Raw genomic sequence first — 19,075 nt, 5'->3', positions numbered from 1 at the left:
TGAAAATCAGTTGTCATTATGCGGTATTGTGTTTGAGGAAAACTATTTAATTTATTTTAGAATAAGGCTTTAAATGTATCAAAAAGTGAACGGGCCTGAATACTTTCCAAAAGCACTGTCCATATAGAGTATGCTAACTTAAACTTCTCTGCCATGTAAAATGAGCAACAGCCATGCTGATAACTAGCAAACTGCACCTGAAGATGTTTTTGAATTAACAATATGACATTAAAGTATGTCTGTAGATGAATAAGACTAGTACATTTTCATAGCATTGTTTTTATTGGTTTCTAAAAGTAGTCAAAGATTGTGTGGTCCTTCATATTTGTATGAAGTTCGCAAGCCGCAGGGGGGATCCATTTCATTTTTGCAGAATAAAATCACGTATCCACACATTTTCATTTGTCATTTTTTGCCTAGCTAACTTTACTAAAGTGTTGTGGCATTACCAAAATACCTTTCAACATCCCGTTCCAAGTGAAAAACCTAGGAACGCTGTTTTCATTGAAATGCAGGGATGATATGGGTCATAAACAGTCATTGGTACTAAACAATAACCTCTGAAAATACCAAACTACAATACATGGATGGAAGTCCTTCACAATTGTTTTGTTTTATCACACACTGTAGGAGCAGTATTCTATATTGTTAATCTGGGTAATACAGAATTAATACATCTTCGAGAAGGGGACCTAATTGTCATGTTTCAACTACATTTCCGAAGGCACATGACAGTGGGACTAAATACACGAGTGGATTAAATAAATTAAATCCAAAAGATATAAAAGCATAATACTTCGTGCTAGGCCTTTAATATAGACTACAGACATTTTTGAGTAAGGAGAAGCCGTTTTCATAGGATAAAAAGATTCTAAACAAAATGGGCCTAAGCATACAGAAAACAGTACTTACAAATAAAATCACTCCATTTGAATTTCAGTCCTTGACCAGAAACATTTATATGTTCTAGAAAAGACATTTAGCCCATTCCAACTTGAAGGAGCAGGATGTGTCATTAAAATGTATAGTCCTTCAGGGATATTCTTTGTAGCAGCCAGTAAAGGTAACTGCTCTGAAAAACAGAACCGGTACGATCGCTTTAAAGAGAGCTAGGAGCTCCTCACGGTGTCTTGGACTCCTCTTTTGGCCTGTTGGATAAACAGGGAAAATGACTTTAGACTTTTTACAAACTTATTTAATGATGACTATCTGATACGACAAGTTTAAAATGTTTTCTCACCCCTTTGTGGAGGTGTCCATTTTCTCCTCATCTGGCACCTTTTCTTCTTTTACGTCTATAATAACAAAGACGCAACAAATAATCATCCTCACACGTTCAATGGGACGTGGTATGTCTGATATAGAACGAAGTAATGATTGTGATACCTTTCTTCTCATCAGCTTTCTTTTCATCACCTGCTTTCTTCTCCTCACCCTCTTTGTCTTCCTCAGTCTTGGTTCTCTTGGCCTTCTTGAAGCTGGCTGCATTTCTGCGTCCGCCCCCTTGACCCTCAGCCTCGTCCTCAGAGTCAGAGAACTCCTCGTCGCATGCTATCCTCTTATCGTGGGCACGGACTGAACAAGAGCAGAAGACAGGAGTATAAGCATCTCTGTGTGTGTGACATTAACTCACACACCACCTGCATACGCCGGGCAGATCACATATGATACTCACCAAAAAATATAAACATAACATGGAATGTGTTTGTCCCATGTTTCATGATGAAATAAAATAATCACATTTTCCATACGCACAAAAAGCGTATTTCTCATAGATTGTGCACAAATGCATTTCTCCCTTCCCTGTTAGTGAGCATTTCTCCTTTGCCAAGATAATGCCTCCACCTGACACATGTGGCATGTCAAGCTGATTAAACAGCATGATCCTCACACAGGTGCACCTTGTGCTGGGGACAAGGCCCCACTAAAACGAGCAATTGAGTCAACAATGACACAGATGTCAAGTTGAGGGTGCATGCAACAGGCATGCTGATGGCAGGAATGTCCACAAGACTTTGCCAGAGAATGGAATGTTCATTTCTCTACTAAGCCGCCTCTAACGTCGTTTTTAGAGAATTTGGTAGTACGTCCAACTGGCCTCACCACATGTAATCATGTCAGCCCAGGACCCCCCCCCCCCCCCCAGACGTGTGGGTGAGCGGTATGGTGTCATGTGGGCGAGCGGTTTGCCGATGTCGGCATGTAGATTTGGATAGAAAACTCAGAAGTTTCTAAAACTGTTTGAATGATGTCTGAGTATAACAGAACTCATATGGCAGGCAAAAACCTGAGAAAAATCCAACCAGGAAGTGGGAAATCTGAGGGTTGTAGTTTTTTCAAGTGATTGCCTATACAGTGACTTAGGGTTCATTTTGCACTTCCTAAGGCTTCCACTAGATGTCAACAGTCTTTAGAACATTGTTTCAGGCTTTTACTGTGAATATTGAGCGAACGAGGGGGCCTGGAGTCAGATGAGTGAGGAAATGACACGAGCTCAGAGGTGCGTGCTCACGTGAGTGTGAGCTGTGTTCCCTTTCTGAAGACATTGGAATTGTCCGGTTGGAATATTACTGAAGATTTGTTAAAAACATCCTAAAGATTGACGCTATACATCATTTGGCATTTCTACAAACGTAAATAGAACTTTGACTTTTCATCGTGACATTTTTGCACGCTTCCTGCATTTGGAGTAGTGGACTGAACGCGCGAACAAAGAGGTGGTATTTGGACATAAATGATGGACTTTATCCTCTTGACGTTACCTAAGGATAGGGGGCGCCACAGCGCATTTTGAAAAACAATTGTGCCCATTTTCAACGGCCTACTAATCAAACTCAGAAGCTAGGATATGCATATAATTAATACCTGTGGATAGAAAACACCCTAAAGTTTCTAAAACTTTTTGAATGGTGTCTGAGTATAACAGAACTCATATGGCAGTCAAAACCCCGAGACCGATTGAAACAGGAAGTGGAATTCTGAATTGTGGACTCAACTTCACATCTTTGCCTATTAATCACACCGTGAGCTATTGTTCATTGAGCACTTTCTATTGCTTCCACTAGATGTCCCCAGTCTTTACAAAGTGTTTTGAGCCTTCTACTGTCGAAACTGAATGAATGAGACGCTGTGGAAATTGGTCACAGGAGGGCCAACACCATTATGACGTCGGCGGCCCCGTCTACCCCCTCCTTTCGAAACCTTTTGAAACACAATACAATCGTCCCCCTCGAATCTTATTGGCTCTCTTGTTGAAACAGGCCCTGAAGATTTGTTATACAACGTTTGACATGTTTCAACGAACCTAAATGGGGGAAAAAAAAATGTTATTTTTCGAAACCGCTGTCCCGCGCCCGACGGAGCATTTGGATACAGCCTTCAGACGCGCTAACAACAGCAAGCTAATGGAACATAAAGGATGGACTTTTCGACCGAAAATACATTTGTTGTGGACCTGGGATTACTGGAAGTGCTTTCTGATGAAGACAACTAAAGGTAAGGGATTGTTGACAATAGTATACAAGATTAGATGTGATATGCGATTGTTCCAAGATGGCGCCGAGCTGGGTTTACTAGCTAATTTTCTGAGTATCGCATCCCCTTTTATCGCAAAGTGTGATTACCCAGTAAAGTTATTTTTAAATCTGGTATGACAGGTGCTTTCAAGAGATATTCATCTATAAATCTTAGAATGACAATATTACATTTTAAAAATGTTTTCGAATAGTAATTGAGTAAATTGTAGCACTGTTTCCCGGGATGCATTTGAGGGAAAATAGTCAACGTCAGGTGCCGATGTAAAATGCTGTTTTTATATATAAATATGAACTTTATTGAACAAAAGAATGCATGCATTGTGTAACATGATGTCCTAGGTGTGTCATCTGATGAAGTTTGTAAAAGGTTAGTGCTGCATTTAGCTGTTTTTTGGTTATTTGTGAATCATGTGGTTGGTCGAAAAATGGCTGTTGCTACTTTTACCATGTACTCCTCTAACATAATCTAATGTTTTGCTTTTCCTGTAAAACCTTTTTGAAATCGGACGACGTGGGTCGATTCAGGAGAGGTGTATCTATATAACGATATGAGACAGTCCTATATTTGAAAAAATATATATATTAAATTTCGTTATGCTAATGTCGCTAGGAGTTTTTCGCTGGATGTTGATCCCGCTTACGGGACGAGACGCTCAAGAGGTTATCGAACAAAACAAACATTTGTGGACCTGGGAATTCCTGGGAGTGCATTCTGATGATCAAAGGTAAGTGAATATTTATAATATTATTTCTGAGTTTTATTGACTCCACAAAATGGCGGGTTTGGTTTCGTGTCTGAACGCTTTACTCAGATTGCAAAGTGTGCTTTCACTGTAAAGTTTGTTAAAAATCTGACACAGCGGTTGCATTAAGGAGAGGTGTATCTAAAATTCTTTGAATAACAGTTTCATATTTTATCAACGTTTATGATGAGTATTTCTGTAAATTGATGTGCTCATTCACCGGAAGTTTTGGGAGGCAAAACATTTCTGAACATTACACGCCAATGTAAAATGGGTTTTTTGGATATAAATATGAACTTTATCGAGCAAAACATACGTGTTGTGTAACATGAAGTCCTATGAGTGCCATCTGATGAAGATCAAAGGTTAGTGATTAATTTTAGCTGTATTTCTGGTTTTTGTGACGCCTCTCCTTGCTTGGAAAATGGCTGTGTGGTTTTTCTTGTCAAGGTGATGTCCTAACATAATCTAATGCTATGCTTTCCCGTAAAGCCTTTTTGAAATCGAACAATGTTGTTGGATTAACGAGAATCTTATCTTTAAAAATGGGATATAATAGTTGTATGTTTGAGAAATTTGAATGATATGTTGTTTTGAATTTGGCGCCCTGCTATTTCACTGGCATGGGACAACATTCCATAGGCCACAATCAACAGCCTGATCAACTCTATGTGAAGGAGATTTTTCACACCGCATTCACATCCCTGAAACTCCAGAATCAGTAAACAATGTTCACATCCCTGAAACTCCAGAATCAGTTCATAAAACACAGGCTTGATTTAGAAATGCTTGAAGACACTTGAAATATCTCAATTAAATAGAAGCTTTGCTTAACCTGTCTATAGTGCAATTAAATTATAGCTAATGCAGAGTGTTGGGAAAACAACCCTTTGCACATGACAACCATGCTTGGTGATAACTCAATCATATTGGTTTTAAAAAGAAAATAACACCTTCGGCAGGTTAGCACCGGAATGATACATGACAAATAACTATATTGCACATTTGTAAAATCTTATATTGCACATCTAACCATAGAAGAAAGTGCACACCAGATACTGACTGGTTCTCTGATCCACGCCTCTACCTTTTTAAGAAACAGGATATCTGTGACCAGATGCAAATCCATATTCCCAGTCATGTGAAATCCATAAATTAGAGCCTAATGCATTTATTTCAATTGATGGATTTCCTTCTTTCAACTGTAACTCAGTAAAATCTTTGAAATTGTTACTTGCGTTTACATTTTTGTTTGGTGTATTTGCAAACTGGGCAAAGTACTTAGTCAAGATGTGTTAGCTATGAATCATATCTCAATACAAATAACTTACTGGAGATGCGTTTGTTAGGGTCTTCCTCCTCCTCGTCTCCACTGTCCTCCTGCACAGCGTCTTCTGGGATGGCCTGCATCTGAACGCCCGGGGCATGGGGCAGCATGCGCAGGTTCTCAAACAGACGCTGCCTGAAGGGACACACATACAGGTGACATTAAACTAAACTGACAACAATTATAATAGTGCCAAAAATGCACTCATATGACACATCAAGGATCACATGTATAACATGTGCAGTAATATGACCTTTGTTAAGCGAAATTACCTGATTAACATAAATAACTACACGACCAAAAGTATGTGGACATCTCTTCAAATTAGTGGATTCGGCTATTTCAGCCACACCCCTTGCTGACAGGTGTATAAAATCAAGAACACAGCCATGCAATCTTCATAGACAAACATTGACAGTAGAATGGCCTTCCTGAAAAGCTCAGTGACATTCAACGTGGCACCATCATAGGATGCCACGTCCCCAACGAGTCAGTTTGTTAAATTTCTGCCCCGCTAGTGCTGCCCGGGGCAACTGTAAGTGTCGTTATTGTGAAGTGGAAATGTCTTGGAACAACAACGGCTCAGTCGAAGTGGTAGGCCACACAAGCTCACAGAACCGGACCAGAGTCCTGAAGCGTGTAAAAATCTGTCCTCAAATGCAACACTCACTACCGAGGTCCAAACTGTCTCTGGAAGCATCATCAGCACAAGAACAGTTCGTTGCGAGCTTCATGAAATGGGTTTCCATGGCCGAGCAGCTACACCCAAACTTAAGATCACCATGCACAATGCCAAGCGTCATCTGGAGTGGTGTAAAGCTCACTGCCATTGGACTCTGGAGCAGTGGAAACACGTTCTCTGGAGTGATGAATCCCGCTTCATCTGGCAATCCGAAGGACGAATCTGTGTTTGGCAGATGCCAGGAGAACACTACCTGCCCCAATTCATAGTGCCAACTGTAAAGTTTGGTGGAGGAGGAATAATGGTCTGGGACTGTTTTTCATGGTTTGGGCTAGGCCCCTTAGTTCCAGTGAAGGGAAATCTTAACACTAAAGCATACAATGACATTCTAGACGATTCTATGCTTCCAACTTTGTGGCAACAGTTTGAGGAAGGCCCTTTCCCGTTTCAGCACGACAATGCCCCTGTGCACAAAGCGAGGTCTACAAAGAAATGGTTTGTCGAGATTGGCCATGTAGTGTAGCTTATATCTATCTATACTATGAACCAAATCTAGAGACATTACTTCATCATGACTAATACAGTATGACAGGGAAAAAAAATCTAATTATGTACAGTAGGACTAAAGAGGACAGTAAATGGTCTGGTCAAGGACTCACTTGATCTTCTCCAGGTAGTCGTTGGTGTTCTGGTTGGTCATGTTAGAGGGGCTGATGTGCAGTTTGAAGTCCGGCCCAAAGTACTCAAAGTAATCATTGTATGGAAGCTCTGTGGAGAAACACGAATGTGTTATCAACACGGTGGGCAGTGACATGTCTGCGTTAGTGGAACCTATCCCTAAAACACTCATGCCCCTCTGACCCATCATAAACAACTAAGAGATAGTAACACTAGAAAGTAAAAGTACACAAATAAAATGGTGCAGCAGGAGAGCTAACCATTGGGTATGGAGCTGTCCAGGGCCACGGCTGTCTCGTAGGTCCAGCAGCGGGCCACGTTGCGGATGGTGTAGCCTCCACCACCCAGCATCAGCAGGGGCAGGTTGAAGCTCTTCATGTACTCCACACACTTAGCATGGCCTTTGATGGTGAGGTTAAAGCAGCCAAGCCTGTCTCCTGAGAGGGAGTCGGCTCCACACTGTAGAACCACTGCACTAGGCTGGTACATCTCCATCACCTTAGCCATGATCTACACACAGATATAAAATTACAAGATATGGTTGGCTAAATGGAAACAGGGTCTATCTACACATCGGTCTATTTGAGTTACAGGGAGGAAAGATGAAACATTAAAGACAAAAAAAAAATGTAAGACTTACAGGTTTGAATATGGCTTCGTAAGACTCGTCGTCTATACCATCTCTCAGAGGGTAATTCACAGCATAGTACTTTCCCTTCCCGGCACCAATATCCTTGAGGAGAAATAACAGTCAACTACAAATGTGGACAGTTGTTAATTGACCCAGATGAATGAGATCATATTTTACAGCAACAACCTGCGGTTACAGGGGGGAGGAGACCAAAGTCGACCAATAAAGCAAATAGGAAACTACAAGCAACAGGCCATGAAGTTGGAATTCAACTTAACCTTTGGATGTCATTTAATAAACAATGCCTGCCAATATCTGTAATATACTATTGCAATGCTTAAAAGCCAGATCAATGCCAGTGGGCTGGACAGACCATAATAGTGTGACCATAATCATGAACACCAAGGTTCCAAAGAAACCCCCTAGGATTGTGGTAAAGAGAAATGTTAAAACATTTAATCATGAGCTATTTCTAAATGATTTGGCTGCTGTACCCTGGGAGCTGATTTATCTAGAGGATGAACTAAATCACGCTACAGAATGTTTTACTGATTTGCTCACTAAGGTAATGGACCATCATGCCCCTATAAGAAAGAGTACAGTTGGTGCTCGTCCATCGCCATGGATTGATGAACTGGGTGAGGCTTTTTCTCAAAGAAATATGGCAAAAGTCTTAGCAGCCAAGTCAAAATTTGAAATTGATTTACATTATGTAATTATGCAGTTGAATCGAAAAAAAAAAAAACTTTACAACAACGCTTATATTGATTGTAAAAATTACTCTAAAAAGAGGTACGGAACACAGTTAAGGGCTTACTTGGTACATCTCTCATACCCATCTAGTATGGAGGTTGATGGGAGAATAATAATAAAACCAGTTGATATTGCCAATCATTTTGCAGATTTTTTTTATTATTATTATTATTTTTTTTTACAAAAGAAAATTAATTTACTGAGCAACTAAGTAAACATACACATTCTTCCAAACAAGCCATTGTCCAATGGATTGATGATCATATCAGCAACAAGATCTGCTCTTTTAGTCTGCAAACAGTGTCAGTGGGGGATGTGTTAAACCTATTGAAGTCATTACCCAATGGTAAATCTACAGGTTATGGTCTTACGGACAATTTTTTTCCTTCGCTATACTGCTCCCCAGATTGCAGTTCCACTGAGATACATATATAATTGGTCACTGGAAAAGGGTGTTTGCAAATGTATGGAAGTATGCGAACTGTGTTCTATTCCGAAAGACAGCAAAGAACCCATTACTCCTGCCAATAGTCAACCAATTATTCTACTCCCTACACTCAGTAAGATATTGGAGGGTATTGTGAGTAGACAAATATGGGAGTAAATGGAAAAGAATGATCCGATTACAGCCAATCAGCATGCTTATCGCAAAAACCATTCCACTACCACTGCATTGGTTGAAATGACTGACCAGTGGCTCAATGCTATGGATAATGGCAAGTCTGTGGGTGTACTATTTTTAGACTTCAGTGCAGCATTTGATTTAGTGGATCATGAAATAATTGACAAAATGAATGCATTATGGTTTTAAGGAGGTAGCATTGAATTGGGTACAGTCATATCTAACTGACAGGAAACAGCCCACCAATATCAATGGCTCATTTTCTACCCCTCATGTGTTAAACTGTGGAATACCGCAGGGCAGCTGCCTTGGGACACTTTATTTAATATATACCAACGACCTTCCCTATGCCTTAGCTGAAACTCAAGCAACTATATTTGCAGATAATACTACTATTTATGTAGAAAGACAATCGGTTCAACAGGTACAGCAAGCTTTACAAGGAGAATATCAGGGAGTGGGTTTGCCAGAACAAACTTGTTTTAAACACCAAAAGAACCAAAGTTGTGTTGCTCTGTTCCACTAGGAAAAGGCCAAAACAGCATTAAGTATGGGAGGAGTACAAATTGAAGAAGTGGCAGAAACCAAACTATTGGGAGTGCAGCTTGACAACTGCTTATCATTGTCGTCTCAAATAACTAATCTATGTAAAAAATGTATTAAGACAGCATGCATAATCAGAAGGATAGCTAAACATTTACCTGGAAAAATTCTTAAACAAATAACACAAGCATTAATTGAGAGTCAGGTAAACTACTGTTCTGTGGTCTGGGGAAAAGCATCATGTGAAGTTAGGAGGCTGCAGATTGCACAGAACAAAGCAGCAAGGATTGTTTTAAGGTGGAGATATGGTTCTTCTGTTGCGGTCATGCAATGTTCTTGGTTGGTCATCAATCGACAAAATAATAGGAAAAAACATGCTTATTTTATTTCATAAAATACATCATTTAAAAACGGCCAAGTTCTATTCACAACGGTATTCAGTTAAGAGACAGACATTCCGTAAATACTAGGAATAGATTGTCCACCATTATGCGTTATCCAGACAGAAAAGAGAAAAAGGCAAAATAACATTTCAATATAGAGCAATAAAGAAATTGAATAAATTAACTGAGCAAACCAGAAAACTTTCAATATATAAATCTAAACAAGCCATTTAAATATAATACAAATAAATGTTGTGGGACTATAATAAAAAAAAATTATATTGAGTATTGGGTCATTATGTTAGTATATTATGCATGTTTAATAGTGTGTTATATGTGAAAATGTGTTCGTATTATACATTTTATTTTAATGTTTAAGGACTCTTGGAAGATTAGGCCAAATGGGGACTAAAAAAAATTAAAATAAAAATCAAATATCAAACTCACCCTCAGGTCTCCGGTGCCAGGGAAGTACTCTCCATACTTGTGGAAGGACACGGTCATGACCCTGTCTGTGGTGTAAAACGCCTCCTCCACTCCATCTCCATGGTGGATATCAATGTCTATGTACAGGACTCTCTGGTGGTATCTGGGGGAGAGAAGATTCAGCGTCAACAGAATGAATGATACTTCTAAATGTGGTGTACCTGTGGGGTCCCAAGTTACTATTTAATTCAGTAGGCTACAATATTTCCTACGTAAACTTAATTAAGTTCTGTGGGCCTGTTTGACTCACTTCAGTAACTCCAGAATGGCGAGCACAATGTCATTCACATAGCAGAAACCTGACGCCTCAGACTTCTTGGCGTGATGGAGGCCTCCGGCCCAGTTAATGGCAATGTCTGTCTGCTGTTTGTTTAGCTTCACAGCTCCAGCTAAAAACACAGGGAAGAGAAGCCAATCGGAGAATTAGAGCACATGAAACTACAGCTATATTCTGTGTATTGTAAATTACAGGAAGAGGACAAGTAAGCCAGAAAAATATTCCAACTATCCAGGCAAAATGTGTCATCCAACAGGGTAGCCTAGACATCAGGGTTTCCACTGGGAAAATGTGTCCGGAAAATATATATATTTTTTTTAAATCGGCCATTTGAGAAATTTAAATCAGACCCATATGTAACCAATTAGGGTGTCCACTCACAGCGCTCAAAATGACAAATCATATTAGATTATGGTAATTCATCTTAACAGAAGATGCAACTCCTGTAATGAAGCAGCCAAGAAAAATGTCATTTTGAATCATTTGCCAAAATACAATTGGCAGGAAAACACCTCACCTGAGAGCAGCTCCATACGTAAAATTAGAAAGAGGGTGAATCTAAAGATGCGTCAGCTAGGATGGGTTGCTAATGACTAGAACCCTGCCTTTGGTATTTGGACAACGAAAGACAGTTGATACGAAAACCAATAGAACAGGAGAGAAATGGCATAGCGGTGGGTCCAATAGGGAAGTTCATTGAAATAAACTTAGCAAAATCATAATTACTCCTGTCTACACAGAAATAAAATCATTTAAAATACTTCACCAGACAGCATCAGGAAGGAATAGGCAAGTGTGGCAATAGGCCAAGCTGATTCTTGAGTTGCGGCTGTCGGTGAAAAGCATCTACAATATGTGTGAAGATAATGTGTCTTGAGTAAGTTGAGACATTAATTTATGTTACTGCATTGTATTAAAACTAGTGAGAAACAAGTTTTGGTTCATTTCATAACCATCATCTATACAAGACAATGTTTTCATTGTCTTTTGTTTAGAGTGCTCCATGTGCGCAGTGAGTATGTGTCTGGTTTCTGTCTTGATAATGTTGAGTACGCATAGAAGTACCTGGCCTGCTGCGCAGAAATGTAGGAAAGTGCCCATTTGGGGATGTCTATTTTAACTCACTACTACATCCACCACTAATAAGTGAAGCTTCTAAGTCATTTTCTTCCTCACAATGTGTGTGTGATATATATATGAAAAAAACTTTCAGAACCCTGTCTTTCAAAGATAATTTGTAAAAATTCTAATAACTTCACAGATCTTCATTGTAAAGGGCTTAAACACTGTTTCCCATGCTTGTTCAATGAACCATAAACAATTAATGAACATGCATTTCAGGAACTGTCAATAAGACACCAACCGCTTACAGACGGTAATTAAGGTCGCAGTTATGAAAGCTTTAGGACACTAAAGAGGCCTTTCTACTGACTCTGAAAAACACCAAAAGAAAGATGCCCAGGGTCCCCGCTCATCTGCGTGAACATACCATAGGCATGCTGCAAGGAGAAATGAGGACTGCAGATGTGGCCAGGGCAATAAATTGCAATGTCCGTACTGTGAGACGCCTAAGACAGCATTACAGGGAGACAGGACGGATAGCTGATCATCCACGCAGTGGTAGACCACGTGTAACACCTGCACAGGATTGGTACATCACACCTGTGGGACAGGTACAGGATGGCAACAACACCTGCCCAAGTTACACCAGGAACGCACAATGCCTCCATCAGTGCTCAGACTGTCCGCAATAGGCTGAGAGAGGCTGGACTGAGGGCTTGTAGGCCTGTTGTAAGGCAAACCCACCGTCGCTGGACCAGTCAGGACTGGAAAAAAAGTGTTCTTCACTGACGAGTCGTGGTTTTGTCTCACCAGGGGTGATGGTCAGATTCAAGTTTATCATCTAAAGAATAAGCGTTACACCGAGGCCTGTACTGGAGCAGGATCGATTTGGAGGTTGAGGGTCCGTCATGGTCTGGTGCAGTGTGTCACAGCACCATCAGACTGAGCTTGTTGTCATTGCAGGCAATCAACGCTGTGCGTTACAGGGAAGACATCCTCCTCCCTCATGTGGTACCCTTCCTGCAGGCTCATCCTGACATGACCCTCCAGCCATACTGCTCGTTCTGTGCGTGATTTCCTGCAAGACAGGAATGTCAGTGTTCTACCATGGCCAGCGAAGAGCCCGGATCTCAATCCCATTGAGCCCGTCTGGGACCTGTTGGATTGGAGGGTGAGGGCTAGGGCCATTCCCCCCAGAAATGTCTGGGAACTTGCAGGTGTCTTGGTGGAAAAGTAGGGTAATATCCCACAGCAAGAACAGCCAAATCTGGTGCAGTCCATGAGGAAGAGATGCAATGCAGTACTTAATGCAGCTGATGGCCACACCAGATGCTGACTGTTACTTTTGACCCCCCCCCCCTCTGTTCAGCGACACATTCCACTTCTGTAAAACTTGTTCAGTTTGTGTCTCAGTTGTTGAATCTTATGTTCATACAAACATTTACACGTTAAGTTTGCTGAAAATAAAACGCAGTTGACAGTGAGGACATTTTTTTTCTTTAAATAAAAGTTCCTCACAGTAGGTTACTTAATCTTTCCAACAACCTCCCCCTCAATAATCACTAAGCCTCAGGGTGAAAAAGCAATGGAAGTTACAGGCCTACCGCCTCAATGGCCTATAGGCTAGGAGTTCAACGTAGGGATGCACGATATATCGGTGAACATAGGAATTGGCCGATATTTGCTAAAAACATTGGTATCGGCCGTCTGCTGTGTGGATCGAGCAGTCAACAAGTCAAGCAGTCATTTGACAGTAACAAAATATCAGCGAGACAATTCAAAGGCAAAATCAATTAAAGCCAAGATAAAGGAATTCATTGCCCTTGACAATCAACCGTTCTCTGTCGTGGGCGATGTTGGCTTTCGCCGACTGGTCGAGCACTGGTTAACACTACCAAGTGAGCTATTTTTCCGATGTTGCCCTACTGGAGTTATACAGTAATAGCGTCACTGCTATGAGCTTCACGACATACAGTGGGGAGAACAAGTATTTGATACACTGCCGATTTTGCAGGTTGTCCTACTTACAAAGCATGTAGAGGTCTGTAATTTTTTTTATCATAGGTGTGAGAGACAATCTAAAACAAAAATCCAGAAAATCACATTGTATGATTTTTAAGTAAATAATTTGCATTTTATTGCATGACATAAGTAATTGATACATCAGAAAAGCAGAACTTAATATTTGGTACAGAAACCTTTGTTTGCAATTACAGAGATCATACGTTTCCTGTAGTTCTTGACCAGGTTTGCACACACTGCAGCAGGGATTTCTCCATAGAGACCTCCAGATCCTTCAGGTTTCGGGGCTGTCGCTGGGCAATACGGACTTTCAGTTCCCGCCAAATATATTCTATTGGGTTCAGGTCTGGAGACTGGCTAGGCCACGCTTCTTACGGAGCCACTCCTTAGTTTCCCTGGCTGTGTGTTTCGGGTCGTTGTCATGCTGGAAGACCCAGCCACGACCCATCTTCAATGCTCTTACTGAGGGAAGGAGGTTGTTGGCCAAGATCTCGCGATACATGGCCCCATCCATCCTCCCCTCAATACGGTGCAGTCGTCCTGTCCCCTTTGCAGAAAAGCATCCCCAAAGAATGATGTTTCCACCTCCATGCTTCACGGTTGGGATGGTGTGCTTGGGGTTGTACTCATCCTTCTTCCTCCAAACACGGCGAGTGGAGTTTAGACCAAAAAGCTCTATTTGTCGTCTCATCAGACCACATGACCTTCTCCCATTTCTCCTCTGGATCATCCAGATGGTCATTGGCAAACTTCAGACGGGCCTGGACATGCGCTGGCTTGAGCAGGGGGACCTTGCGTGCGCTGCAGAATTTTAATCCATGACGGCGTAGTGTGTTACTAATGGTTTTCTTTGAGACTGTGGTCCCAGCTCTCTTCAGGTCATTGACCAGGTCCTGCCGTGAAGTTCTGATCCCTCATGATCATTGATGCCCCACGAGGTGAGATCTTGCATGGAGCCCCAGACCGAGGGTGATTGACCGTCATCTTGAACTTCTTCCATTTTCTAATAATTGCGCCAACAGTTGTTGCCTTCTCACCAAGCTGCTTGCCTATTGTCCTGTAGCCCATCCCAGCCTTGGGCAGGTCTACAATTTTATCCCTGATGTCCTTACACAGCTCTATGGTCTTGGTCATTGTGGAGAGGTTGGAGTCTGTTTGATTGAGTGTGTGGACAGGTCTTTTATACAGGTAACGAGTTCAAACAGGTGCCGTTAATACAGGTGTGGAGAACAGGAGGGCTTCTTATAGAAAAACTAACAGGTCTGTGAGAGCCGGAATTCTTACTGGTTGGTAGGTGATCAAATACTTATGTCACGCAATAAAATGCAAATTAATTGCTTAAAAATCATACAAATGTGATTTTCTGGATTTTTGTTTTAGATTCCGTCTCACAGTTGAAGTGTACCTATGGTAAAAATGACAGACCTCTACATGCTTTGTAAGTAGGAAAACCTTCAAAATCAGCAGTGTATCAAATACTTGTTCTCCCCACTGTACATACTATGGAATGCCATTTGGATCTTTGCGTGTCAAAAAAAGATACAGTAGCACTGTCAAAGCTGTGCAAGTCTGCAAACACCGGCCACGAACGATGCGTTTACAAAACCGCATACGTAATAAAGCATATTTTGTTCGACCTCAACTTCTGACCTAGCTAGCACCAATACAACCAGCCTGAAAACAATGACCAGTAGAAACTGCAGTCATTTTCATTATTCTTAGCAATGACTTATGAATCCTTGTGAGTAAGTATTGTTGTTGGCCTATTGAAATTGAACTTCAGTTCATGAAAATAAATAGCTAGCCAGCTACTTAACCCTGTTGCCCAAAGCTAACGTTATAAGCAGCCAGCTAGGTTCATCTGGCTAGTGAGGCTCGACCGGACCAGGTTGTGTTGTGAAAATAGCCACAATAGCGGAATTTGCGGTTTGCCTTAAAAAAAAAGTGTCATTGACAGTGATGCAAATGAATACAAATAGAATTAGGCCATACTTTTATTTTGAAGGCTAACCGCAAAGTCCACTATTGTGGCTAGCTTCACATAGATGGGTCAGACCACCATCAATCAAATAAGAACTGTCTTATAAATTAGGGTTATTTTAGATGACACCTAGCTATAATGTTAGCTAGCTGACTATAGCTAGTGAAACAGTGTTTGCGTCCATGAGCTAGCTAGCTTTTATGACCAGCACTGTAGGTGCGCGAGACAACTTAACCAACATCATAGCATACGTATCGATGAATCGTTGTGACATATGTAATACAAGTGATAGTAATCAATGTGTAATAGCTACGTAAAAAAAAATTGAATGCGTAAAATGTGACGTCCTATTCAGGTCCTGATTGGCCAAATGCTATCTTTTTTGACACGCAAAGACCCAAGCTGTGTTCCATAGAAATCCTGGTTGAGAAAGAAACACAGCAAGTAAGTGAAAGAAATAGGTTTTGATTATGTTTTACAGGTAATGGGGACACACGTAAATGCCAACAAAATATATTTTTGGTCAGTGTGGTGCATGTGTAACCTTTAACTTGGCAAGTCAGTTAAGAACAAATTCTTATTTACAATGACGGCCTACCCCGGACGACGCTGGGCCAATTGTGTGCTGCCCTATGCGACTCCCAATCACGGCCGGATGTGATACTGCCTGGATTCGAACCAGGGACTGTAGTGACGGCTCTTGCACTGAGATGCAGTACCGTAAACCGCTGCGCCCGTGTGTGTTAACTATTTAACTGTACTAGAATGCTTAAAAGGCCTCTAAAATTGTAAATACTGGTTATCAGTATCAGGTTTTTTGGCAAGGAAAATGTCATATCGGTGCATCACTAGTTCAACACGCTCCTTTCTTTAGCCACCAATGGATCACAGTGTATCAATGTGTCCATATGGCAGATGCTGGTGATCTCGCATTAGTTTAATTGATACTTGTCAAATTTTAGCATTTTAATTCTGACTTTCCTGATTAACCACGTGACAATGCTTTTGAGAAACAAAATTCGTTATTGAAATGAGTTCCACGAAAATGTGCATATGAAAATCATAACAGGCACAGACACAGATCGGTACGGGTTCGTAGGATAAACTGGAAGCTTCCCCTGACTTGAAACCCACACCATCTATGACGCGTTTAGAAAATAATTGCCTCCGTGTTGTCATGGTCAGATTCTGGCTACTTTGAAACAAGGTATGACATGCCTCATAATATGAAATAAAACATTTAGGTTTCAAACAATTAAGTATGTTTTTAAAACGCATACTGCCTCCAGCTCACATTGTAAAGTGGTGGGTGACCTGGTGATATCCTGTTGCCTGCACTTGAATGGGAGGCCTGCTTCAATTACCAGGTGAGAAATAAAATAAATAGCCCTTTTAAATCATGCACAAACTGTTAACATGCGATTGCATTTATAATTGTTGCGCAATGAATGAGTTTATAAAAAGCATGTTTAAGTCCAGCAGTAAGTGGCTGAGGAGCTGCAGCAGAAAGGCTCTGAATGCTGTGCACCTGTGATAGAGAAATAAAAGACACATGATGACTAACAAAAATACACCCGCCAATTTAATTGCACTTAAGTACGCATATTAACCTATAGAACGATAAGCAAATGGTCATATGCATTTCCATCAATGATTAAAAGCATTATTTTGCAATGGGATATTTTTTGGCAGGCAGTATTATTTAAAAATCGGCATTTCATTTCTTTTGTTGGCCAAAAGCCGGTACTTGCGGCTAACAGAAACCCCGCTACACGTGAATATGACAGATTAACTTACCAACAGAGCCTCCTGTTGAGAGCTGGCAGAACTCAAACAGGCCATCAAACACAGGGCAATCCTCTCCAACGTTAACTGTGTGGGAATTGCAGAAAATGTGTTAATTACAATCCACGACAGCAGCAAAAACAACAAAGCTTTACTAGACGCCTTTCCCAAATAATGTGTGACTTTTCATGGGCTACATCTAAAACGTATAGGTATATTGAGACATGACATCTCTGCCCCAAACTCACATCTCTGCATCTGTTTGCTGTACTCTGACATGTTGTCTGGACGAATGGAACGCAGGAACTTGATGTAGTCATCACTGTGGTACTTGGTCATCTCCTCTCCATTGGCTTTGTGAGGTCGCTGTACAGAGACATGGAGAAGACCAATTACTGACACATTAAAAACCAGGCACTACATTTCCAATTGGGAACTATTGAGCTTGCAGGCTTTCTGCTGCGCTTACAAATCATTTCAAGGTTTTCAACATACGTATATCTCCATCTTTCTGTAGAGACCGTAGTTCAGCAAGAGGTTGTGTGTCATGCGTATACGGTGTGGCTTCATGGGGTGGCCCTGGCCATAGTAGTAATTCCCAACATCACCTTTGAATGAAGAGAGGGGAAAATAGTGAACATCAGCAGACATCCAATGAATGCATCATCCTAGCTTGTTGTTCGTCTGGCTAACGTTAGATTGCAACCCTTTTAAGGCAACATTGCAATAAAACTTTTGCGTTGATTAATAGTAACAATTCCGACCACAACATATGCACAGCCGCAGAGAATGGACGGCCACTAACGTGCAAACAATCTGGCCAATACAACGGAACTGGGTGCATTTTTTTATAGAGACTCGCTATGATGGTAGCAAGTTTAATACGTCCAGGAAGTGAAATAGGTTAACGTTAGCTTATAGTAGCTAACGTTGCTAGCTATCGTAGTGGTTTGTGGATTCCAATGCTTGCATAGCTAGCTAATGGGTCCTGCCAATGCGTTCTCCCTTTGTCCAAGCTAACTAGGTAGCAAGCTAATCGACGACGTGGACAAGTAACCTGACGTTACTACACATTGGATGATAATGTAGCATTGTTGAACATTTTCTGAACAATCAATTTAACTTACAGAATTTGAAAATGCCTCGCTCTTGCACAAAGGGAATCTGCACGTTTGCACAGCGGAGCTAGAAGACGTTTGCTAACGTTAGCTGGCTAATCTGACCACAAATTGAACCATTTGCACCACTCTAACAAAGCACATTGTACAATTAATCAATGTATAGGCAAATCAGTACTTACCATCATAATAGTAGCAAACTTTTTTCTTTGTTCCTTGAGAACTCAGCGCCATTTTACCTTATTTTACAGCACCGACTACAATTAGCGAAAAGCGGCAGCTGTATTTCGGAAAACGGATGGATACAATCGGATAATTTGTAGAACGTCACTTGAACCAATCAAGAAGTAGTTTACAATGTCGAGGGGCGTTGCAAACGGATCCCGCCACAATAAGCACTGTTTTGGATTCCAGGTTGGGATTTTTTAAAACTTTTACCACTTATT

At 41.0% G+C, this 19,075-nt stretch overlaps 1 protein-coding gene across 1 annotated transcript; it reads right to left on the bottom strand.

Moving 5' to 3' along the window:
- Nucleotides 1-263: 263 nt before the first annotated feature.
- Nucleotides 264-18,966, bottom strand: LOC115162437 (probable histone deacetylase 1-B). The gene is made up of 13 exons (XM_029713737.1): nucleotides 18,812-18,966; nucleotides 18,007-18,119; nucleotides 17,760-17,877; nucleotides 17,524-17,598; nucleotides 10,635-10,773; nucleotides 10,346-10,487; nucleotides 7,607-7,699; nucleotides 7,227-7,476; nucleotides 6,948-7,056; nucleotides 5,611-5,741; nucleotides 1,387-1,575; nucleotides 1,241-1,295; nucleotides 264-1,148 (listed from the first exon to the last, which is right to left on the bottom strand). The coding sequence occupies exons 1-13, from the start codon at nucleotides 18,861-18,863 to the stop codon at nucleotides 1,121-1,123; spliced, it is 1,494 nt and encodes a 497-aa protein (XP_029569597.1). The 5' UTR covers nucleotides 18,864-18,966; the 3' UTR covers nucleotides 264-1,120.
- Between the last annotated feature and the right edge of the window lie 109 nt (nucleotides 18,967-19,075).

Source organism: Salmo trutta, chromosome 25 (genome assembly GCF_901001165.1).
Source record: "Salmo trutta chromosome 25, fSalTru1.1, whole genome shotgun sequence".
NCBI classification, from domain to species: Eukaryota; Metazoa; Chordata; class Actinopteri; order Salmoniformes; family Salmonidae; genus Salmo; species Salmo trutta.
This window is presented reverse-complemented; position numbering and strand designations above follow the sequence as displayed.

Bases quoted from the DNA above. Each gene is read 5' to 3' on its own strand.
- LOC115162437 (XM_029713737.1), bottom strand. From the start codon at position 18,863: ATGGCGCTGAGTTCTCAAGGAACAAAGAAAAAAGTTTGCTACTATTAT. The intron at 10,774-17,523 runs GTAAGTTAATCT...CTGTGTTTTTAG, and splicing joins CTCAACAGGAGGCTCTGTTG to CTGGAGCTGTGAAGCTAAAC. The intron at 1,296-1,386 runs GTATCACAATCA...TTGTTATTATAG, and splicing joins GAAAGCTGATGAGAAGAAAG to ACGTAAAAGAAGAAAAGGTG.